Source organism: Mobula birostris, chromosome 4 (assembly GCF_030028105.1).
Source record: "Mobula birostris isolate sMobBir1 chromosome 4, sMobBir1.hap1, whole genome shotgun sequence".
Lineage (NCBI taxonomy): Eukaryota > Metazoa > Chordata > Chondrichthyes > Myliobatiformes > Myliobatidae > Mobula > Mobula birostris.
In genome coordinates this window covers 187,887,631-187,912,644 of record NC_092373.1, presented here as the reverse complement: position 1 = coordinate 187,912,644, position 25,014 = coordinate 187,887,631, and the positions used below count along the sequence as shown (strand labels likewise).

At 40.6% G+C, this 25,014-nt stretch overlaps 1 protein-coding gene across 1 annotated transcript in view; it reads right to left on the bottom strand.

The window, feature by feature from the left end:
• The window catches only part of ctnna2 (catenin (cadherin-associated protein), alpha 2), a 1,304,830-nt gene that overhangs the window by 333,268 nt on the left and 946,548 nt on the right, over positions 1 to 25,014 (bottom strand). The window contains exons 10-12 of the mRNA XM_072254800.1: positions 22,935 to 23,027; positions 9,613 to 9,769; positions 2,963 to 3,163 (exon numbers count right to left, since the gene is read on the bottom strand). Coding sequence (XP_072110901.1) covers positions 2,963 to 3,163; positions 9,613 to 9,769; positions 22,935 to 23,027 — 451 coding nt within the window. The remainder of the gene's footprint in view (positions 1 to 2,962; positions 3,164 to 9,612; positions 9,770 to 22,934; positions 23,028 to 25,014) is intronic.

Below are 25,014 nucleotides of genomic sequence, written 5' to 3'. Positions count from 1 at the left end.
CTTTAATCTTAATCTTCCTCCACTAGGTCCACGACACTGCAGGCCACAAATCTTCAAGTATGTATCGATGTGCTTTCTAAATATATTGAAGGATTCTATCTCTACCTCTTCTTTAGACTGTGAATTCTGGACCCTCTGCCATCCTCTAGGTGAAACATACTTCTTTCCTTATTATATCCTTACTTCTGACAGTTACTTTAAATCTTTGACACATGTTTTTTGACCCTTCTGCTAAAAGAAATGGGCCTTGCTTAGCTATTGTAACAAAGAAAGAGGCTATTTGGTCTATTGTGTCTTTGCCTGGCCTCAGAAGATGAATCCCTTTCAATAAATTCCCCTTTTTATTTCTCTGTAATTCTTCAATTTACTACCAACAAAACCAAAAATATGGGAGCAGGATTAGGTCACTTGGCATTTTGTCTACTCTTTCATATTGCATCTTCTTTCTTGTTGCCGATTGGCAGGTTGGGGTTTGGGTACTTGATATTCTTGTGGGTGATATGCTAGTTTTTGTGCGAGGGAGGGGTTGGGGATTTGGGGTCTGATGTTCTTGTTGTGGGGATCTGTTAGTTTTTTGTGTGCAAGAGAGGGGGTTGGGGGTTCGATGTTATTGTCACTGATGTTTTTCTTTCTGGGTGAAATGTTAATTTCTTGTGAGGAAGGGGGTTGGGGCTTGGAGTTTGATGTTCTAGCTGCTGTTTTTCAGGTGGGCGACTTGTTAGTTTTTGTGCGAGGGAAGAGTTGGACATTTAAGGTTTGCGAGTTCTTGTTTCATTTTCTTTTTCATGCAGGGGAAGCTGATGTCTTTTCTTTCAAAGACTTCCATGGTTTTTCTGTATTTCATGGCTATCTGGAGAAGACGAATCTCGGAGTTTTATTCTGCATATATACTTTGATAATAAAATGAACCTTTAATCAAAATCCTATTAATGTTTGTCTAAAGTACACTCAAGGACTTGACCTCCCCTCCACGGCACTGAATTCCCCAGATTTGACATCTTCTTGCTGAAGAAATTTCTCCACAACTCTGTTCTAATGGTACCATCCTTTATTCTGAGAATTCTACGCTCTAGGGAGGATCTGAATCTTTCAGTATCGTTTAGTTTCCGTAAGATCCTCCCTCATCTTTCTCAACTCCATTGGATACAATCTCAGAGCCATCAAATGCTTCTCATATGTTAAGTCTTTCATTCCTGAGATCATTCTTGTGAACCTGCTCTAGGACCAATGCATATTGCCAGTCATAATTGTTGAGATAATAACTAAGTACTTGTAGGAAATGAAGAAAAAAAATTGAAGGTTGCAGTTCTTTTTCTCCTAAGACGTTGATTGAGATTCATTTTTGAGGTAGTCCAAAGGAAGCTTTGCTCTCTTTTATCAAAAACAAATATTATGGTTGCAAAGTATCCAAAATAAGTATAGAATATGCAGGAAAACTGAAAGTGAAAACAGAAAATACTAAAAACATACAGCACAGATAGCATTCCAATGAAAGGTTACTGATCTGAATGCATAACATTTTTTCTCTATCTCTTTCCCCAGAGACTGCTCAACATGCTAAGTATTTCCAGCATCTTTTTAATTTCATTCTGCTATTTTCCTCATGGAAATTTACAGTATATTCTTCCTCTCCATAAGGTATTTCTGCTTACCTGATACCACAGAATTTAGCAATAGATGACAAAGTGTGTATGCTGTCTCTCCTACTATCTCTCAGCACATGTCTACCAGGCCTCAGATTGGATTTCACAACCTTTATCCATCCTGAAAACTCCTTCAGCCTGTAAAATTTTCTGAGCACATTTGTATGCCTGACTATACCTCTCTGTTTCCTTTCCCTTTGGCTTGACTGTGTACTGCTATCTCAATCTCTTTTCCAAGATCTAACTGCTATTTACCTCGTGGAAATTTATAAATGCACATCCTGATTTTTTGAGTCTAGGAAATTTTGGTAAAGGTCTAAAAGAATGCTATTGCATGCAACAAGCCAGCTCACTAGTCCTCAGTTTGGATTTCACCAGGGTAGCTTGGCTCCAGGCAGACATATGTGTGTTTCATTCATAACCTTACATCCATCACAGAGTCAAAATATGGATTGTACAATATTTTTAACCATTTCCAGGTCAGCAGGAAATAAAAGAGCCCATGCCAGAATGATCAAGGGGATTCATAAGCTGAAAAGTTGCCAGTAACATGCTTGTAAGACAAGTGCCAGGGAATAAGCAACTCTAACAAGTGAGATTTCAACCCAACCTCTTGGAGGTCGCTATGGATGGAAGTCTCAACTGGACCCAGCACATAAATACCAGGACTGGATGAGCAGGTAGGGATTTGGTATCTTGCAGTTAAAGATTCATTGCTTGATGTCCAAAACTCAGAACCCATTCTTATGCAGTATGTCCACCCATAACTATTTTAACTGTATGGAAGTTATTTCGTTGGATGATCTAGGAAAAAGACAGAAGAACTCCTGTTCCCTGTAATCTATGCAAGAACATTGTAGTGTTGACTGTTCTTGTGGTGGTTTACAAACACCACAGTTGTCTGATACCTGACTAGCTGCAATCCATTCTACAATGTCTTGGCTATGCAGATGGTGCTTCATACAGTAAGCCTTTCTATTGAAAGGAACCATGGTACTATTTCAACCCAAAAACAAAAACCATAAGACCATTCAGACTTAATAGCAGAATTAGGCCATCAGCTCATTTTGTCTGCTTTGCCATTCCACCGTAGCTGATTTATTTCCCTCTCAACCCCATTCTCCTACCTTCTCCCTGTAGAAAACTGAAGCATAAAAATCACTGAGTGGTCATTAAACTCACACTTATTTACACCAATGAACAAAAAATACATTTAAATTACAAAGGAGATGAAAGTAAATGGTTTTGAGTTACTTAGGAGTTAATCTGAAATGAATTAAAAATGAAGTATAAGACAAATTTTGAGCAATAACCCCTACCAGTTTCTGAGAGTAATTTGGTGGACTCCATCACTTTCTCAGTATACACTCCAGGCTCATAGTTTTCCATTTCAGCGCTGATAATGTGAATAACTCGTGCTGCTCGCCCTCGAATTGCTCCAGCAGTTCTATCAAGTGTGTCCACATCACCTTCCTGGAGAGCTATGACGCATTTGTTCACATCTTCCAGAATATGGTTTTCTGAAAAAATTAAAGGAAGACATTGAAGGTTTTAAGATTAGGCTGACTTCAATGAGTGTAAGGTGTTGGGAGGTTGATGTGATTAGAGGATTAACAAAATCGAAACAGGGGTTACTATTCCATTCAATTATTACATATATGACTCTAAGCATACAAAATCATCACATTTTCCCACACTAAATAATCCCAAGTGCGATTACTAATAAAGCCAATTATGCTGAAATGAGAACAAGTCAAAACTTTGTTTCAAAGGAGCATGAAGCAGCACCTGGTAGAAGATATACTGTGGAGAGCATTCTGACAGGCTGCATCACTGTCTAGTATGGGAAGGCTACTGCACAGGATCAAAAGAAGCTACAGAAAACTGTAAAATTAGTCAGCTCCATCTTGGGTACTAGCTTCTGTAGTATTCAAGACATTGTCAAAGAGATGGCATCCTTTACTAGGACTGTTATCATCCAGGATATGCCCTCTTTTTATTGTTACCATCAGGAAGGAGGTACAGAAGGCTGAAGACACACACTCAGCAATTCAGGAACAGTTTCTTTCCCCCTGCCATCCGATTCCTGAATGGACATTGAACCCATGAACACTACATCATTTTTATTCTCTCCATTTTTCCATTGTTTTAAATTTAATTATTTAACACACAAACACACACACACATATATACTTGGTGCAATTGATTCACTGATTCACTTTTTTTTCTACATCATCATGTTTTGCACTGTACTGCTGCCATTTAATAAATTTCGTGACATATGTCAGTTGATATTAAACCTGATTCTGATTCTGAAAGGGATCTTGAGAAGCGTTAGTGTGAATTCAAAACAGTATGACATTAGCAGATGAAAGCAAGGCAGTTGATATAATTAGCAAGGAGATCACCTCTGTGAGTAAGGGATCAACCTGGGAGGATCTTCTTTTTGTTCAGCTGGGTCATACTTGATCTGATGTGCACCTTAAGGCTACTTCCTGTGCTATCACCAGAGCCAGGCCAACCTCTTGTAGACACACGGGTCCAATCACAGTGAGGCCCCACCTGCACAGTGGTCTCCTCTAGCAGACTGGTAGAGGAGAAGCATAAATTTGGTTTTGGGCTCTGGATTAAAAGTGGTTGAAATCGTTTTAAATAATTCTTTCTTTTTCTCTTTATATTTAAATTCACTGAAGAACATAGTTTTCACATGAATCTATTTAAAACATGGACCTCAATTAAATTTTTAAAAACATTACTTTCATTCAAGTCTGTGACCTCTTTCAACCTTGAGACCGTGCTTTGGCTGGGGTTGACAGTGGATGTGTCATCCCAACTGTCTACCTGACATGCAAGCCAGTGCAGTACAATATGGAAAGCAAGCGGTTACCCGTGCAGCAGGCTCCTGCTCTCCACACAGCTGATGAATCCAAAGGAACAGCAGAGACCAATACAATTTAGCACTGCAGGCATCAGAGGTGGTGCCAGTCTGCGCTGATGTCAATGTAGACTACCGTAGAGACCCCTGGATGCTTGTAAACTCCGGATTTTTCCTTGGGGTTTACTGTATTCCCGAAGCTTTCCTCATGAGTGGATATAACCACAAGGCAGCGAAGGTTTGAGATCAGTGTTCTCCTTCTCCCAGATGAGCTGCCAACCACGGGGGATGAACCCCATCCGCCTGAAGCAACTGGTTTTAAGTTGTCAGTAACCAGCCTTTGCCCTTCCTCCTGTCACTAGAAATAGTTCTGCTGGGCTTAGTTGCTAAGCCACATATGAAGGCCAGGATCTGGACTTGGTTGTCAGAGACTATTTGAGATGCACACCATTGGAGCATTTGATAGATAGTGGGAGTTCATCCCTACTACCTCACCGGGTTACAACAACCTTACGGGAATATTAGCCATGAATGGTGAAAAGCTGAAGGGTTACGTAAAAAATATATCAAGCCATCAGCTCAGGACAAGCTGGAGTTGCCACATGACCTGGCAATGAATAGAGGAGGATTGAGATACAAGTGAGCAGGTACAGAAGTAAAAGGTGCTGTCCTGCACACTGTAGTCAATGGCTAGTTTCTTATGTAACCTCATGCAAGCCAACAGCTCAAGTTCGCTTAATGTGAACAAAGAGAATTGTAACCAGTTATTTCTAAATTTCTGAATTTCTTTACAATCCCATACTGGTATTCCTCGGGTTGATTCCAACAAATGTAGTAATACTTTGCTTTCAAAACACTTTTAGTTAATGTGGCACTTTTTTAGGTGGTGTAGCAAACAAATTGCAGCACAATCCAGTTGGATGTCCAGAGCTATTGTTACTTGGAAGGTTTTGCCTGAAAGAGTAATGGACACAAATTCAATGCTAACTTTCAAAAGGCAGCTGTATATATACATGAACTAAGGAATTGGTTTGACATTGAGGAAAGATTAAGGGAATTGACACTGACACAGAACAGTAAACTACTCTGTTTGGGCAAGAAGGGACTGTAAAACAAATCTTGACATAGATTCCAATGTTTCAAGAATGAAGATGAATGAAATAAGTGTAACTTCTTGTCAAATATTGGCATTCTGCCTGATAGTAGATGAAAAATCTCAATGGATACTAATGAAAGACATTCTTCCAACTTCCTGGCCTAATAAGCTATCAGTGGCTTTCATAATTATTAGGTTAGAAATTAGAATGGGTGATTCCAATACATTGTTAAAAAATAGCAAATGGAGTTGTTAAACATCATTTCAATCTGTCATGAGTAAATTGGGAAACCTATAACTGGATCAATACAAGTGGAAACCTGAAATGTTATTTGAACCACTGATCATGGAGACCATATGATTGGAGATGTCTGGATGATTGAACTGAATTGAATTGACTTCATTTCTTACATACTTCACACACATGAGGAGTAAAAATCTTTACGTTACACCTCCGCCTAAATGTGCAATGTGCAATTAATAGTAATTTGTAATAAATAGCGGTAGTAAATAGTATGTACAACAGGACAGTCAATATAGAATAGAAGTACAATTATATCAGCGTGAATTAATCAGTTTGATGGCCCGGCGGAAGAACCTGTCTGGAGCCTGTTGGTCCTGGCTTTAATGTTGTGGTACTCTTTCCTAGATGGTAGCAGCTGGAACGGTTTGTGGTTAGGGTGACTCAGGTCTCCAATGATCCTTTAAACCCTTTTTCTGCACCTGTCTCTGTTAATGTCCTGAATAGTGGGAAGTTCACATCTACAGATGTGCTGGGCTGTCTGCACCGCTCTCTGCAGAGTCCTGTGATTAAGGGAATTACAGTTCTCATACCCGGCAGTGAGGCAGCCAGTCCGGATGCTCTCAATTGTGCCCCTGTAGAAATCCTTAGGATTTGGGGACTCATACCAAACTTCTTCAACCGTCTGAGGTGAAGCAGGCGCTGTTGTGCTTTTTTCACCAGTATGTACAGAGGCAGCCATAGTTAAAACCGTCCACTGCTGATCCGACCAATTGGTCTCCATGCTACAGGACTGCTTTGATTAAGTCAACTGGAATGTCTTTTGTGACGAGGATGTCTCTGAATTCATGCATGGGGTCACAAGCTTTATCTGGAAGTGCATTGAGGATGTTGTCCCCCAAAACTCAATCAGGGTCTATTCAATAATACAGGGAGGGTTGGGTCAGTAAATTTGCTGATGACACAAAGGCTGGGGGTGTTGTGGATAGTGTGGAGGGCTGTCAGAGGTTACAGTGGGACATTGATAGGATGCAAAACTGGGCTGCGTCACGGACTGGTCTGTTGATTTCTCATTTCAGTCAATTTCCTATTCTCCGTGTTCCACTGGGCTCCTTGATTAGGGCACCTGATCCTCATTCGAACCGGCAGCATAAAAACTCCGGCTTACGTCTACTCGCTGCTGGTTTGTCACCTCAGCAGTGTGGCTATGCTCGTTCCAGGCTGCCGAGAATGGATCGAGTTGAGAGTCTGTCGTCAGCAGTTCCTGGGTCGAGTCGAGAGCCTGCTGCCTAGCTGAGTTTTGCCAGCCGTTTGCCGCTTCACGTGCTACCCAGCGTCGAGATACAAATGGTCTGTCGTTGTTGGTTTTTGTCGTTTCGTGTCTGGCTGAGTGTTGCAGGCCGTTTGCCGCTGCTCTAAGCCACGATATGAATTGCCTGTCGTTGTTTGGTTTTGTCGTTCGGTGTTCAAGTCAAGTCTAAGTCAAGGCTTGGTGTCCAAGTTAAGTCCAAGTCCAGGCTCCAAGTCCATAGTCCAATTCAACATTCAAGTCCGCGTAAGAATCCTAATCTGCTCTCCATGCCCGTGTCCTGTACTTGGGTCCGCTCCAGCCGCTGATTGCAACAGGCTGAGAAGTGGCAGATGGAGTTCAACCCAGATAAGTGTGAAGTGGTTCATCTTGGTAGATCAAATATGATGGCAGAATATAGTATTAATGGTAAGAATCTTTGCAGTGTGGAGGATCAGAGGGTTCTTGGGGTCCGAGTCCATAGGACACTCAAAGCTGATACGTAGGTTGACTCTGTGGTTAAGAAAGCATATGGTGCATCGGCCTTCATCAATCATGGGATTGAGTTTAAGAGCCAAGAGGTAATGCTGGAGCTATGTAGGACCCTGGTCAGACCACATTTGGACTACCATGCTCAGTTCTGGTCGCCTCAATATAGGAAGAATGTGGAAACCATAGAAAGAGTGCAGAGGAGATTTACACGGATGTTGCCTGGATTGGGGAGCATGCCTTATGAGAATAGGTTGAGTGAACTCAGCCTTTTTTCCTCGGAGTAATAGAGGATGAGAGGTGACATGATAGAGGTGCATAAGATAATGAGAAGCATTGATCATATGGATTGTCAGAAGCTTTTTCCCAGGGCTGGAATGGCTAGCATAAGAGGGTACAGTTTTAAGATGCTTGGAAGCACGTACAGAGGAGATGTCAGCATTAAGTTTTTTTATGCAGAGAGTGGTGAGTGTGTGGAATGGGCTGCCGGTGTCGGTAGTGGAGGCAGACACGATAGGGTCTTTTAAGAGACTCCTGGACGGGTACATGGAGCTCAGAAAAATAGAGGGCTATGGGTATCACTAGGTAATTTCTCAGATAAGGACATGTTTGGCACAGCTTTGTGGGCCAAAGGGCCTGTATTGTGCTGTAGGTTTTCTATATTTCTATGATATATTTACATTCCAACACAGCTTTTGATATTGCACCATGCCATGTGAAATGGGAGGCATGTTTCTGAAACTGACTGAAATGTGCCTAAATCAGAGAAATTTATATTAAACAGCCATACTGATTTCCAATGAGTTCATTGGTGGTGTGTTACAGCACTAATACAGTGGTCACTGACATTGATTCTGAGCCAGACCCCAAACAAATGGTATTGGCAGGTAGGGCTTTAAACAACCCAGACCAGTACATGAAGTTTACAAATTGGGTAGGTAAATAGAGAGTAAGTGGTAAATAAAAGGACTTGGAAACATAAAAATGTTCTCCACATTATAAGGTACATCAGAAAGCAGATCTGGGTATATTTGTAAATAAGCTACTGAAACTCATGATGCAGAAAGAAAGGTGATCAGACTATATGATTAATTGGGATCTGCAAACAGAGAGGGAAAACCCAAACTAAGAGTAATAGGAGAAATGGGCTAGGTTTCCTGCAGTATCATCTGGACCCTTCTTTGTGACTTGCTGTGACTGCAACCCATGTTATTATTCAAGGTTACTAGGATCCTATGGGGTTTCCACCATGATGAGGGAATCAGCCATTACCAATTAAGAGAATTGAAACGTTTTGCAGTGGGATTTTTGCAAATACATCTCCAGTGGTGACAGCAAAAAATCTAAAAGCAAAAGGTAGGCTGTTTTTGTTCAAGTCTGCTTCTCTGTTTCCTTTCAGATATTAAGGTAGGCACCATGTTAACTGTTACTCAATCACTTTACTGATTATCACCAGGCAGTTGTCAGGGTGTGTGAATTCAGGTCACAATGAGAAACATTTGAAAAGAAAGATGAAAACTCAAGATTCTGAAAGAATGGCTTTTGTAAAAGTTAGTAATTTGACAACTATAGTAGAGGACTATAATAAGTGCCATAAGAGACTGAAGCAACCAACGAGCTGCTGAATGACACAAGAGGTTCAGCAGATGCTGAAAATCTTGAGCAACATGCACAAAATGCTGGAGAAACTCACCAGGTTGAGCAACTTCTGTGGAGGGAAAGGATTTGTGAGACTCCACAACTAAGTCTTTAGTGCATGCCCTTATATTTTCTTAGGTAACTTGGTGTCAAATTTTGTTGGATAATTGCACCTGCGAAGGACCATGGGATGTTATATTAAGTGAAAATTACTATATAAATGGACATTTTATCCTAATTTCAAGACAGTGGTCTTAATTTCTGATGGCAGACCAAAACTAGACAGCTTAATGACCTTAGGTACCCAGTTAGTTCTTACGGCTCATTTGCCTCTTACTATACCTGAGACAGCCAGGAAGTCATCAACAGAAGTGATGTCATCAACAGCCTCAGTCAGGACTCGTACTTGCTTCTCCCATTGGTCTTTGAAGACATCCATGTTATCTTGGGCAACTTTACTCTGAGGCCTAGCAGCCAAGGTTAGCGCTGCATTAATTACCTGAAGGAAGAAGTGCACTCAGTCATTAGCCAGAATAAATCATAGAACCATAAAAATCTCCAACCATTTCGCCCACAGAGATGCAGAGAAAAGAGATGAGACAAGCTCCAGCTTTTGGTCTGTATCTCTTTCTTAAGACTCCTAACTGCAAGAGTCACAGCCCAAGGGAAAATGTCCCTAGTCTTTAATCATAGCCATTCTGTGACTGAACAGAAAGTGCATCATCCATGTATAACACATCATCTTGCACTGCTTAATGATGAACAATCCTGACGAATATGCAGCACATAAGAATTATTCCTGGCTATTGTATCCTCTTGTGGACTGGTATGTCTCTAAGTTTGAGATTTTCATTTCCTGCTGCATTTGTTATTCAGCATCTGTACATGAGCTAATATGCAAATAAATCTAAGTATGTAATTTTAGCTGCACATATTGGTTCTTCCAAAAGGAAAAGAAAGAAATAGATGGGCATTCTACTTTATCTCAAGTGATCGATAAATTCTGATTTCAGGGTACAGCAGGCATTATGTGGAATGAATGAAAGTACAGGCTTCAGCTGGTAAATTAAACTGGATTATTATCATCACATATACTGAGATACATAGGAAAAAATTGTTTTATATACAGGTTATTTCACCACGACAGTGCACTGAGGTAATGTAAGGTAAAACAATAACAGAATGCAAAATAAAGTGTTACAGTTACAGAGAAAATGCAGTGCAGGCAGACAAGAAGTTGCACGGCCAAAACAAAGATACATTAGAGACATTTAAAAAGTTCTAGCCACATGGAAGTTAGAAAAACAGAGGGCTATGTAGGAGGGTGTGGAAGAAACTTTTGCATTAAAAGTGTGTTGCTAAAGCTTTGTGACCTTGTGGGCATCCTGTGTTTTCCAATTAAGTTTCAAGTCTGCATAACTAAGATTATTATGCTGGCCAAAACTGCTCATTAGAGCAATAACACAGCTGCACAAACAAGATAAGTGTAGATGGATGAGCAATGAATCATAAGGAAGAACATTATGAACTATCAGCTCTTTGTCTTGCTGATGGGGAGTTGTTTTTGCTCACTTGTCTACTACTAGATACAAGCTGATTTCCCTGTTCCACACATATAGATTCTTCAAGATATCATGCTGAAATAAAAGGTTCCCCCTTTGAAGTCTAGAATTGAGCTTTATTTTAAGAGTCTCTGACAGAGGAAGGGATTAGATTGATACTAGAGTAGGATAAAAGATCAGCACAATATCATCAGCTGTAGAGCCTGTACTGTGGTGTAATGTTCTATGCTGTGAGTATTTTGAGGTCAAGAATTCATCTTATTGTATTAAGGCCAGTTAGTCCTATGCAGCAGCTTTAGCATTGCTACCACCAACTTCAGAGCAAAAATAATCCTACAACATTCAGAGGGTACCGTAAGTACACACTCAAGCTACTCATAGCACTCTTTTTTATCGACAACACAGTGCTAAAGTGTGAAGCGAATATCAAAATTAACTTAGTGGTATTCAATAAACAATACTATTTTTTGCTGGTATATTTTTGGGACTGACATTTATGCCACCAATCCTTTAAGATATGGAATAATTTATTTACTGAATCATTTGTATGTCACTCCTGATATTTTCCTAATTGATGACTAGTAAATGCAGAAACTGCACATTGATAGTGGAAAGAACACAATGAAAAGTCCCATTCTGTGCATACCATCAACAGTTTTCTGTTACATGAGAAGAATACATCCATCAATGTGTAGGTAGTGGGTAGCAATTACTACATTTGCTTATTGACTGATGTGTTCACCTCTTGATTTCTTTCCAACATTCCTGAGCAAACTGTTCCACTGGATTTTTATACTATTCATGGAGACAATCTCCAAACAATGTTAGTATATAGAACATAGAAATTTACAGCACATCCCAGGCCCTTTGGCCCACAATGTGTGCCGACCATGTAACCCACTCTAAAGACTGCCTAGAATTTCCAGAGCACACAGCCCTTTATTTTTCTAAGCTCCATGTACCAATCTAAGATGCTCTTAAAAGACCCTATTGTATCTGCCTCTACCACCTTTGCCAGCAGTGCATTCCATGCACCCATCACTCTCTGTGTGAAAAACTTATCCCTAACATGCCCTCAGTGCCTACTTCCAAGCACCTTAAAACTATGCCCCCTTGTGTTAGTCATTTCAGCCCTGGGAAAAAGCCTCTGGCTATCCACACAATCAATGCCCCTCATCATCTTATACACCTTTATCACATCACCTCTCATCCTCCATCGATCCAAAGAGAAAAGGCCAGGTACACTCAACCTATTCTCATAAGGTACGCCTTCCAATGCATACAACATCCTTGTAAATCTTCTCTGCACTCTCTCTATAGTATCCACATCCTTCCTGTAGTGACATGACCAGAACTGAACACAGTACTCCAAGTGGGGTCTGACCAAATTCTTGGTCTTCATTGCTAGAGGGATTGAATTTAAGAGCAGGAAGGTTATGTTGCAACTGTACAGGGTACTAGTGAGGCCGCACCTGGAGTGTTGCATGCAGTTCTGGTCTCTTTACCAGAAGAGGCAGTGCAGAGGAGATTCACCAGGTTGATTCCAGAGATGAGGGTGTTAGGCTATGAGGAGAGATTGAGTTGTGTGGGACTGTACTCACTGGAATTCAGAAAAATGAGAAGAGATCTTATAGAAAAATATAAAATTATGGAAGGTTTAGATAAGATAGAGGCAGGAAAGCTGTTTCCACTGGTTGGTGAGACTAGAACCAGTGAACATAACCTCAAGGTTCGGGGGAGTAGATTTAGGGCGGAGATAAGGAGGAACTGCTTTTCCCAGAGAGTGGTGAATCTGTAGAATTCTCTGCCCAGTGAAGCAGTAGAGACTACCTAGTAAATATATTTAAGACAAGTTTGGTTAGAATTGAGGGTTATGGGGAAAGGCAGGTAGGTGGAGATGATTCCATGGCCAGATCAGCCATAATCTTATTGAATGGCGGAGCAGGCTTGACAGGCCAGGTGGCCGACTCCTGTGCTTATTTATTATGTTCTCATAGTCAATCAAAAGGGAGCCCCTGGTGGAAGGTTTTCAATGCTTGAGGCCATTGCTACAGCTCGACCTTGTTCCCACTGAAGTCACATGCCAGCAGACACCTTCAGCTGAGGACTGCCCATCAGGAAACAAGAGGAGGAGCAGAGATAATTCTGGCACACAATGACCAGCTGATGCCTGAGGAAAGATTAGTGAACTCAGCACAATCCTCGGATTCTGCTCTAAGTCAAAGTAAATTTGCTATCAAAACACATACAGTATATGCCACCTTGAGATTCATTTTTTTTGCAAGCATTTACAGGACAATAAAGAATTACAACCGAATTTATGAAACCCATATATAGACTGACCAATACACAAAAAAGACAAAACTGTGGAAATAAATAAATAAATAACACCGAAAATAATGAATTGAAGAGCCCTTCAAAGTGAATCCATAGGTAGTGGAATCAGTTCGGAGTTGAACTGAGTAGTTATCCACCCTGGTTCATGAGCCTGATGGTTGAAGGGAATTAACTGTTCCCGAACTTGGTGGTATGGGACCTACTGCTTCTTTACCTCCTGTCTGCTGATAGTATTAAGAAGAGAGCATGGCTAGATAATGGCAAGATTGTTCTATTGTGTCATACTCAATGGTGGGGAGAGCTTGTCCTGTGGTGATTTGAGCTGTACCCACCACTTTCTTTAGACTTTTCCAATCCTGGGTGCTGTCGGTTGCCATCAATCAGATTACATACACATTGACTCATCAGAGTTTTTGCTGGTCTTGGTATTCCTCAAACTGTCTTTTGAACCCTTGATTAGAAGAAAGACAGTGTGATTCTGTCCTTTATTCTTGCTGATTGGAAAGGAGAAATTGAGTGGAAAGGAGAGAGTGTGATTTGACTATATCGTTGCTGCAACATTTGAGTCAAAGGAATCACTGCAGCCCTTCACACTCATCTATGATCTCAAGTTGTGGGCCCATGTTCTTATTTCTTGTTTCCTTTTGAAACAGGTGGCCATTTGGCCTATCAATCTATGCTGGCTATTAGAGCAATCCCATCAAGCATTTCCCTGTAATCTTTTTTTTTGCACAATCCTCGCTGATTTTATTTCACACAAATGATGCATTTCAGTGTATGTTATGATGTACATGTGACAAATAAAGCTAACCATTATTTTCAATTTCCTTCTTTAATACTCACCCTGATTTTCGGATGTCTCACCCATACTAGGGGTAATTTACAGTAACCAATTAACCCCACAACCCACACGTCTTTGGATGTGGGCTGGACACGGGAGCTCGCCGGGGAAACACATGCAGTCACAGCAAGAATGTGCAAGCTTCATGCAAGCAGTGGAAGAAGCCAGAATTCAACCCAAATCCCAGTAACTCTGAGACAGTGGCACTAATTCCTTTGAGCAAGTTTATGGATGACAGTGTGTATTTTAATTTTAGTATAGATGCCCAAGGGATAAGCAAATTAGAGACAGAGTGAGGAGTTAGAGGACTATACAGAAGGTGTAACAGACACAAAATGCTGGAGTAACTCAGCAGGCCAGGCAGCATCTATGGAAGAGAGTACAGTTGACGTTTTGGGCCAAGACCCTTCAACAGGACTGGAGAGAAAAAAGATGAGGAGTCAGAGTAAGAGGGTGGGGTGAAGGGAGGGAAAAACACAAAGTGATAGGTGAAACCGGGAGTGGTATGGGGTGAGGTAAAAAGATGGGAAGTTAATTGGTGAAAGAAATACAAGGCTGCAGAATGGGGAGGCCGCATCTGGAGCACCAGGTACAATAGTTGACCCCAAAAGACTCACAGGTCAAGGGTCATCTCACCTGGAAGGACTGTTTGGGGCCATGAATGGTAGTGAGTATTCGGGGCCCCAAAGAGAATGTTTTGAGCTTTAGCACCACAGATGACGCAATAGCCACAGCTCCACTCACTGTCTTTCATCAGGCATGAACATCGATTTCTCAAACTTCAGGTAATGCCCCACCCTCCCCTTCCTTCTCTGTTCCCCATCCCCCTTTCCCCCTCTCATTTTCTCTCCTTGCTTGCCCATTGCCTCCCTCTGGTGCTCCTCCCCTTTTTTCTTTCTGCCATGGCCTTCTGTCCTCTCATATTAGATTCGCCCTTCTCCAGCCTGCATCTCTTTCACCAATCAACTTCCCAGCTCTTTACTTCGCCCCTCCACCCTTCCTGGTTTCACCTTGTTTCTTCCTCCCCTCCACTCCACTCTCTTACTCTGACTCCTCATCTTGTTTTCTCCAGTCCTGCCGAAGGGTCTTGGCCTGAAATGTTGGCTGTACTCTTTTCCATAGATGCTGTCTGGCCTGCTGAGTTCCTCCAGCATTTTCTGTGTGTTATTTGGATTTTCAGCATCTACAGATTTTCTCTTGTTTGTGAACATACAAGGTGTGGTGAGTTTGATGTTTATAGGGGCAAGTGTGCAAGTGACCCTCTAAACTGAAGCTCAAATTTCTGAAGAAGATTATTCTGAAGGAAGCACAGATATGTATAAAATGAAGCAGGAATCAGGAAAGGACACAGGCAATTTAAAGCTCCAGCAGCTTCCAGTGGGACTAAGGCTGTGAACAGATGGCCTGAGCAAACAGAGAGTGAGAGAGATAGAGAGTGAGTGAGAGTGAGAGAGATAGAGTGAGAGTGAGAGAGAGTGAGTGACTGAGAGTGAGAGAGAAAGAGAGAGTGAGAAAGAGAGAGAGTGAGAGAGCGACTATGAGGAGCAAAGTCATTGAGTTTTACCTCACAGCTCAGCAAACATGCACACTGACATCTGAAAGCTAAGTGGCAGCAAAGAGTTGGTTCTCACTGAGAAGGCCAATTGAGAACTGAGTTTCAATCCCAATGTTGTCAGAACTCAGCCAGGTTGGTGAATATCATAACCAAGACAATACATCATAAATAGGGAAAAGAATGGAGACCAAGATGGAACACAAACCTACTTGTCTACTAACAATGGACAGGGAGAAGGAACAAGTTATCATTTTTTGAACTGTCCTGATAATTATTTAAACTGAGAGCATTTGGGGAGAAGACTTTCCCTCTGCTCCCTAACATTCTAACTTTCCTGTAGTGGATTTCTTCTCCAGCATCAGGCCTGTGCCAGTCTTCATCCTGTTGCCTCACCCTTCAGCATCTTAATGAGATGTTCAGATTTATCCATGTGCCTTATATTAGCAGAACGCTAGCAATATTGGAAGACGTGACTGCAGATCCAGACTAGACTGAGCTTGGTACAGCTCTGATTTATTAATCCCCTGTTGCCATTCCAAGTTTTTACAGAAGGAAGCAAGTTTGACAGACAAGGAAAGCTGCAGTTTTGAGTCCTTGGGAGACTGAAGAACATGTCAAGCCACTAGGACAACAGCAACAGGATTTAATAGCACTGAGCTTGCAACGTTTCCCCCTGGAATTGTAATTGTATGGGTGATACAGAAAATTGTAGCAGCTTTGTTGAGGTAAAGGTCAATCCAGGAGTCATCAACAAGTCTCACACAAGAATTTTTCGCTGATAACCTATTATTTTTAAAACATTCTGATGTTGTGGTCTCTGCTTCTGAGAGAAAAGAAATGTAAAGTAAATGTATCTGAAACAGCAAGGCAAAGCAGCATTTTACTATCCTTAGCAAGCAGTTTTCCTCAGCTTCAGCAAATCTATTTACTACTATAAATAATTGTAATCTCTAAAGTTCCAGTTTAAAGGCTAAAAGATAAGGAATGTAGAAAACATATTCCACCTTGTATTCAAAGTTTTTCTCATTCTGCTTTGGTAGAGTTTGAGCAACCTGCTCTGTTCTCCAAAGTCAAATGGAAAATGTGGCTTCATCTTTAACTTCAGGACTGTGAGAAAAGCAGCAACTTTAATCACTTTCAAAGTTTATCTAAAAGGGAGCGTGAATACTATCTGTGTCAAATCCTCCAGCCACAAAGCCCTCCAACAATAAATACAGAGAATGCTACAGATGCTTAGCTGGTCAACTGGGGATGGACCAAGAAACATAGGTAATGTTTCAGTGGAACTGACATTGCCTTGGGAAGACTGGCTTGAGGATGCATTTGAGCCTAAGAAAGCCAAATACTAAGGGCTGATAGAGATGTGCCAGAGACTGAGGTGGAGGGCATGATGCGAGTCTATAGAGGTGGGGTGTAGAGGTTTTACTGGCTGTTTACTGTCCAGAACCTACTCTCTCCTTGGTATTACAAGGGCTGCAAAGAAAAGAGCAGTCAGGACCATTACAGAGGCTGCTGAGTGAGCCTCCATATGGCTATGGATCAAGAGGTGTGACCCGTGTACTAATGCTGCTGGGACACAAGCCAGGGACTAATCAAACTTGGCTGGGCCACCTGGGACGAAGGTGTCTGATGTTGAAAGTCCCAAAACACCCAGTGACCTCAGGTTACATTATTGATTATGTGTCCCAGTGCATCCTAGGATGTATCTCAGCATCAGCTTGTTGGTTTTCATAAGATCTAGGGAGCGTTAGCAATCAAGATGTTTTGAGCTATAAAGAAGGGAGAGTGATAGAGAAAACAAAGGGAATGTGACTGATAGGACAGAGACCTGGAGGAACTATGATGCTCAAAGGAAGGTACGAAAGAAAAAGTATTAATGAAGTGATCTATGTCCCACTGCTACAATAAAAGTGAAGCCTTTGATTGAGCAAGCGGCCTGTGGAGGGTCGAGTCATACCAGCTAATTGTGCACAATAGAAGGTCTATAAACCAACTAAAATTGAGTCATCACTAAAAATGAGACCTGTCGTCTTTTGCTCTGGCACCAGCTTATATGCAGTACACTTCAACATGTACAGTCAGAATGTTTCTGCATGTTTTGTAGGTTTCTCAAAATTATATAAAAAATACTGATATCAGATCTATATAAAGGTTTGAATGGAAATTAACCAAACGTGATTCATTGAGGAAAGGCTCAAGAAAAATAAGCACAGAAACTGGGATAAGTTTGTAAGTTATAGAATCAGAATTACATCTCCCCTACTGCTTTGCAATGATTTATGTGAACAGCAGCTCAAGTGAGCTTTCGCATGGCAATGTTCTGAGATATGCAAGGGAATGTCACTGTGGGCGATACATTTGTTACATAAGTGGAAGCCAATCTTCTTTAATGGTGGAGCAATCATCAGCGAAAGTGTCTTGAAATCAAACTAAACTAAATGTGACTAGAATGAAAAAATGCATCTTTAAGGAGACTAAAATTGAAATCAACGTGTGATTTATTTAATGTAATTACACAGTTTATTATAATGAGATGGTTACCATCAACTGGTTTCTCGGAGTATTGCATATGGTGAGTATCCAATGGTTGTCAGCAGTTTAAATAACATAATAAATCACAAAATAAAATCAGATTTAAGTGTTTTAATTGATCGAAACACAGAATTGTGAAAAGCCTCAAATATATTACCAAACATTGCCTTTTGTTTTGAAATTACATTCAGTTTCTCACTATTTCTCTATTCATTGATTTCTTTTCAAAATCTAAATAGGTTTTAAATACTGCTAATATAGCAGCAAGGAGGATTTACCGTGCTGCTTGGATACGTTGTTTCAAAGCTGGGTTGCTTTACCATTCTCCTGTATTTTCCAGGATTTGCCCTTGGAAGATTATCATTTTAATTACTGCTTTCATACCCAATCCAGATCATTTGGAACACTCCAGCAACTGCAGTTGTGTCTATTACATAAAACTTTTCATAACAAAATAATTAGAAATAAATTACACTGACCCAAAGTAAAGAAAGAGATAAGTAACTCATGAACAGCTATCATGAGCGCAAGGGAGGAGATTGCTGGATCCCTGAATCGACGTTAACCTCAATAGAAGACCAGAGGGCAGCAGATGATGTTTCCTTATTCAAAAAGGAGTGTAGGGAGTGAAAAGGCTTGGAGACTGTAGGTCGATGATTTACATCAGTAGCAGGGAAGTTGTTGGGGAATATTCCAAGGGACAAAATTTATGTTCACTTTGAATGGCAGAGACTGATTTGGAGAAGCCAGCATGGTTTTGTACAACAGAGATCACACCTCACATATCTTATTGTGTTTTTTAAGAGGTGACCAAAACAATTGATGAAGGCAAATCAGTAGACATGGTTTACATGGACTTTGGTAAGGCTTTGAACAAGGTCCCACATGTTAGGCTGATCGTGAAGGTTAAGGCAGAAAGGATCTGAGATTGTGGGGAAGATTGTACTGATCAACATCAGTTTGTTAAATGGCCAAGTTGGCTTAAGGGATCTGGTAACCAACTTCTACTCTATTTCTTACATTCTTAATGGAAGTTGATTGCATATGACGTTGAGTGCAAGGATCAACCTCATTATCCAGTTTGTACTAATTTCTAGTGTAAAATCCAGATGTGTTCAAAGCTCTAGTAAAACTTAACATTTTATGATCAATGGAGAAATCTGTTCACATCATAAATTTGACAAAGTGCTATATTAAAGTTCAAAACGTTTGAAATAAATGTATTATCAAAGTACGTTTGTCACTATATACTACCTTGAGATTCATTTTTGTGACATTCACAGTAGAACTAAGAAATACGATAAAATCAATGAAAAACTACACACAAAGTCTAACAAACAACCAATGTGCAAAAAAAGACAAGTTGTGCAAATAAAAAAATCAAATAATACATAAATAATATTGAGAACATGAGTTGTAGAGACCTTGAAAGTGAGCCCGTTCATTGCAGAATCAGTTCAGTGTTGAGGTGAATGAAGTTACTCACACTGGTTCAGGGGACTGATGGTTGAAGGATATTAACTATTCCTGAACCTGGAGTTGTGGGACCTACGGCTCCTGTGCCTCCTTCCCAATGGCAGCAGCGGGAAGGAAGCATGGCCTGGATAATGGGAGTCCTTGATGGTGAATGGATATTGAATGGTTACTAAACCACATACCTGTGGAAGGACTTTCACTACAATCTGGAATGCTGAACTTCAGTTCAATAGGGCAAGGCAAATACACAACGGAGTTGGAAAAACAAATACCAAGACTGTGAAGCACCAATCTGCTGGAGGAACTCAGTGAGTTGGGCAGCATCTGGGGAAGGAAGCCCCGCATGAGGACGCAAAACGTTGATAATTCCTTTCCTCCAGTCGGTGCTGCTTGAACTGCTGTGCTCCTCCACCAGCTGGTCTTTTGTTCCGTATCCTAACATCTGCTTTCACTTTGGTCAGCAAATAGTGAAATCCATCAAAACAAAGTAGCAGACAGAGTAGATAAAGTTCAAAGTAAAATTATTATCGAAAGTACGTACATGTACGTACATTCTTGCCAGCATTCACAGAAAAACAAATAAATGCATTAGAATAAATGAAAAGCAGAGAAAAGCATAGACACAGAGAACGACAAAAAGCCAATGTGCAAAAGAAGACAAACCACAAATAAAAGATAAGTAAATAGATAATACTGAGAAGCATCCTTGAAGGAAAGTCCATAGGTTGTGAAATCAATTCAGTGTTAAGGTGAATGAAGTTATCCACATGAAGAACCCAATTCTAATGCATGTAGCTTTTAACCACTTCTGTGTTGTTTATGCAAGTGTCCTGATTTTGGATAAAATATACATTTAGGATTTGGCTGACACCGACTAGCTCCTACTGTGGCATGATGCCAAGAGTACGAAGGAATCAACTGAATGGATGAGAGCATTTCAAAAAAAGGCAGCATGCTCTATTTTACTGATGGATGAGACCGCTGTCTAAATGAAACATGGATTCCAAATTCATGGCTATAGCCGCTGTCTGAGAAATGGCTGGAGCTGCACAAAGGTGAATAAACAACCATCTGATTGCCTCAAACATGTCAGCTGGACTGATCTGCATTAGCACCACAGGTGTTTTTCCTATCATGTACAAAGGTTTAGATCGCAGCTGGATTGTGATCAATGCATGGTTAGTCTGTCATGATTTGCCACATTTAAATCCTGACAATGCTTATTATCAGATCATCAGGATTTGTAAAGATGAAATGGCCAATTTGTTAATCTTTTTTCCATAATCAATTCACTGTGTGAATAAATCCAGTCTTGTAATTTCATTGCAGTAATGACTTCACTCAGCAGGAGTGAGAACTGATAGCTTGGATTTGAATGTAGTTAGCAAAGAAGGAGGGCCGCTGTGCTATTGGGCAGTTTTACTAGATATTTACTTCATTAAAACTTGGAGTATGTCTAACAAACTAAAGGTGGAGCATTTTGTGTAGAATAACTGGCTGCAGGGTGTCTTGTGATATGTATAAGGCCTAGGACATCATAATTGTCTTCTGCTATGTGTAAAGCTTGGGACATCATAATTCAGAAGAACATAAAGTAAAGAAGGAAGGTTAGGCCATATAGACCCTTATCTATGCTTCTTTCAATAAGACCTTAGCTAATTTTGTTGAACAGTGCCATATTAAGTTCATATCCACTGATTTCCTCATTGTCCAAAAATTAATTGATCTTTGTCTTGTATGTACTTAGTGACCAAGCCTTTACTGTCCCCTTGGGTAAAGGGACCAAATTTTCAAAGATTTCTTATATCTGAGTGAAGAAATTTCATTTCACTACTGTCCAAATGGCTGAAGCCTTAGTTTAAGCCTTATCTTAACACTGCTCCTCTTGGTTCCTGTTTCCAATCTGTCAAGCCCATTATCTTCTGTCTCTATATTTGCTTTGAAACCATACAATCTTCCCTTCCTGGTGAAAGGTCATCAACTTGAAACTTTAACTTCAGTAGGTCTGATGTGGCCCAGACTGCTGTGGACTTTGGGCATTGCTGATCATAGAACATAGAACACTATAGCATGTTACAGGCCCTTTGACCCATGATGTTGTGCCAACCTTTTAACTTACTCTAAGATCAATCTAACCCTTCCCTCCTACATAGCCCTCTATTTTTCTATGATCCATTGTTTCGTAAATGCCCCTTATGTATCTGCCTCTAGCACCACTCCTGACAGGGTCCTCTAGACATGCACCACGCTTTTTCTAAAGAATTTATCTCTGTTAGCTCTTTATACTTTCAATCAATCACCTTAAAATTATGCTTCCTCTTATTAGCCACTTCCACCCTGGAGAAAAAAAAATCTCTGATTATCCACTCAATCTATGCATCTTATCATCTTGTGCACTTCTATTAAGTCATCTCTCATCCTCCTTTGCTCCAAAAGGAAAAGACAGCTTGCTCATCTTCATAAGATATGCCCTCTAGCCTAGGCAACAACCTCGTAAATTTTCTCCGCACCCTCTCTAAAGCCGCCACATCCTTCCTATAATGAAGTGACAAGAACTGAGCACAATATTCTAATTATGGTCAAATCAGGGTTTTATAGAGCAACATTGCTTCATGGCTCTTGAGCACAATCTCCCAATTAATGAAGGCCAACACACCACATGCTTACTTAACAACCTTATCAACTTGTGTGTCAACTTTGAGGGATCTATGGATGTACAAAAGATATGATCATTCAATGTGTTTTTAGAACAAAAGCTCATTGGGATAATCCTGCATTTCTTGATAAACATACAGAAAGCAAGAAAACTGGATGCAAAAAACCAATGCACCACTGTCTCTAGGAGGAATCTGACAGCTGGTTCATTATGTTGGTGTGAGTGGCATTCGAATCAACTGCTGGGGTTAATTTCATGCTTGGATCAAGAATTATGAATGGGAATTGAAACTGGCACGTTTGGAATTCCAGGCTTGGATTACATTCACACTTGGTTTGGTTTGTGGTTATCAGGAGTCAAACTGCATCATTAATAGATTTTTCTGCAGGTCGTGTTTTTTATAAGTCTGCTTTCAAAAATCCTCCAGCCTTTTGTTTGTATTTAAACCTCCAGCCATGTGTTAAGACAACAGGAGACTTGTATTGTATTTTGCAAACAGGACCATTGTCTAGTAAAAGAGTAAAAAGATTTTTTTTATTTGCTTCCAAATTGCATGGTCTGGTTTCAAGCCACCTGCTGTCTTTCAGGCTGTGAAAGCTATTCGGCACAATATTATCTATCTAGTCCTGTAATTTTCATACTGATAGATTTTTGTCTGAGTTCTGATTGTGTAGCAGCCAACACATAGTACTTAGCATCCCTTACCTGTGGGCACAGGCTATCGATCTGGGTGGCTGCCATGCGGACCAACTTCACACCTTCTTCGTTATTTGAGATGGAGCAGGCAAGATTTGCGACCTGTAATTTAGACAGCAAATGAGAGAATAGATTACTAAGCAAATCTGACACTCCCCTAATGTGCATCTGTGAGGAGATCAAACAGAAGTTAAGAGGACCTGTAACTATAATATAGATGAATAATTTAGTACTTCTTGGCAACCAAAGCAGAAACAGCCTGATCTTTGGAAGAAGGTTGCTCATAAAATGCAGCTTGCTTTGCTCCTGATATTGGTTTGCTTGTACAATGGTTTGAGATGTTATGGGTTTCACTTCTGATGGGGTGTGATCTCTTTCATGATGGAACAAAGGTTAGACACTGAGTGTGGCCTCAGCATCTGTCTAATTTTCATCTCAGAGTTTCCATCCCAGGTCACCACTTAATATCTCCTTGGGAAAGTGCAGAGCTTTGGTTTTTGGGATGGGAAAGAAGATGGCAGTGTGTTTGGATGCAGTGGTCTCTTGGGGCTCAACCAATGGTATTTTTTTCTTTGTTAAATTTTTTTATGATCACAAGACAATACTAAACTTCAAGAACTTTGCATACTGTAGGTCTACCCCATCAGTGAGCTGCTTATTGGCAGAGATGCTGGACTGGGTGCAAACCATGTTGCTGCCTGCAGAGGAAGGCATCAAAAGTTTGGTGCACAAAGGCAGCATGCATTGTAGCCATGAGTGATTGTCTTGATGTTCAGAAGAACCTGTTGGACGTTGATAATGTAAGATGCCACAGGCCTGTTTCCTTTGTTTAGTAGGGTGACAGATGGCGGGGAGCTGCATGGCCTTGGTTGTAGCAAGGACTAGGCCTCAAGTCGCAGGCTTACCTGTTGCTGCAGTCCAGGAGATAGGACACCAGAAGCAGTGTAGCATGATGTCCACGCTTGGTTGGGGGTTGGTCTTTCCAATTGATACTGCCCTCCAGTGTTCGATTTGTGGAATGACAGGCTGGATTGTGTACACTTGTTTGTCTGTGCACTGCTGGGAACTGCACTATCAATGTCCAGGACATCTTGACAGGGACTTGGGCTATATATATATATATCCATTTTGCGTGACTGTGCGTGTACTTGCTATTTTGAATGTGCTGTGTGTGTTTTGGACCTTGGTTCCAGAGGAATGCAGTTTTGCTTGGCTGTATTCATATATGTTTGAACGATAATTAAATTTGAATTTGATTTAATTTCATCCTCTCAGTGTTAAATTACAATAAGAGGCTGAGGCCTTGACTTTAATTCCATCCCCTTCTCCCCTCTATTGTAGGTTGTTAGATAAGTCAAAGTAAATTTATTATCAAAGTATGTATATGTCACCATGTACTACCTTGAGATTCATGTTCTTGCAGGCATTTACAGGCAAATAAAGATATACAATATATTTATGAAAAAATATACATGAAATTGACAAATAACCAATGTGCAAAAGAAGGCAAATTATGCAAATAACAAGTAAATAATACTGAAAACGAGTTGTAAAGTTCTTTGAAGTAAGTCTTTAGATTGTGGAAGCCATTTGGTGTTGAGGTGAATGAAGTTATTCACACTGGTTCAGGAGACTGAAGATTGTAGGATAATAACTGTTTCTGAACATGATGGTGTGGAATTTAAGTCTCCTCTGCCTCCTGTCTGATCGTGGTCGTGAGAAAAGAGCACAGCATGGATGGTGGGGTCCTTGATGATGGATGCTGATCTCTTGTGGCAGCGCTCCATGTAAATGGTGGATAAGAGGAGGGAAGTTAAGATGGTGAAGAATTCCCTTTAAATGTGTACATTGGATGTTCCTTGGTAAGTGGTTAGGTGGTGGTAAAATCACTCAAAACAGAAAATGCTGCTCTCTTCTGTGCGAGAAGAGGTGTGCAGAGAAGCAGTGAGAAATTCAGGACCATATTACAATTGATGATAAGAGAAATGAATACCCAGTGAAATGCTAACATTCACAAAACACTGGAGCTCAGGGAATTTGAAAGTATAACATAAGAGAAGTTGATGTCATCATTATCATGCGCCATGTC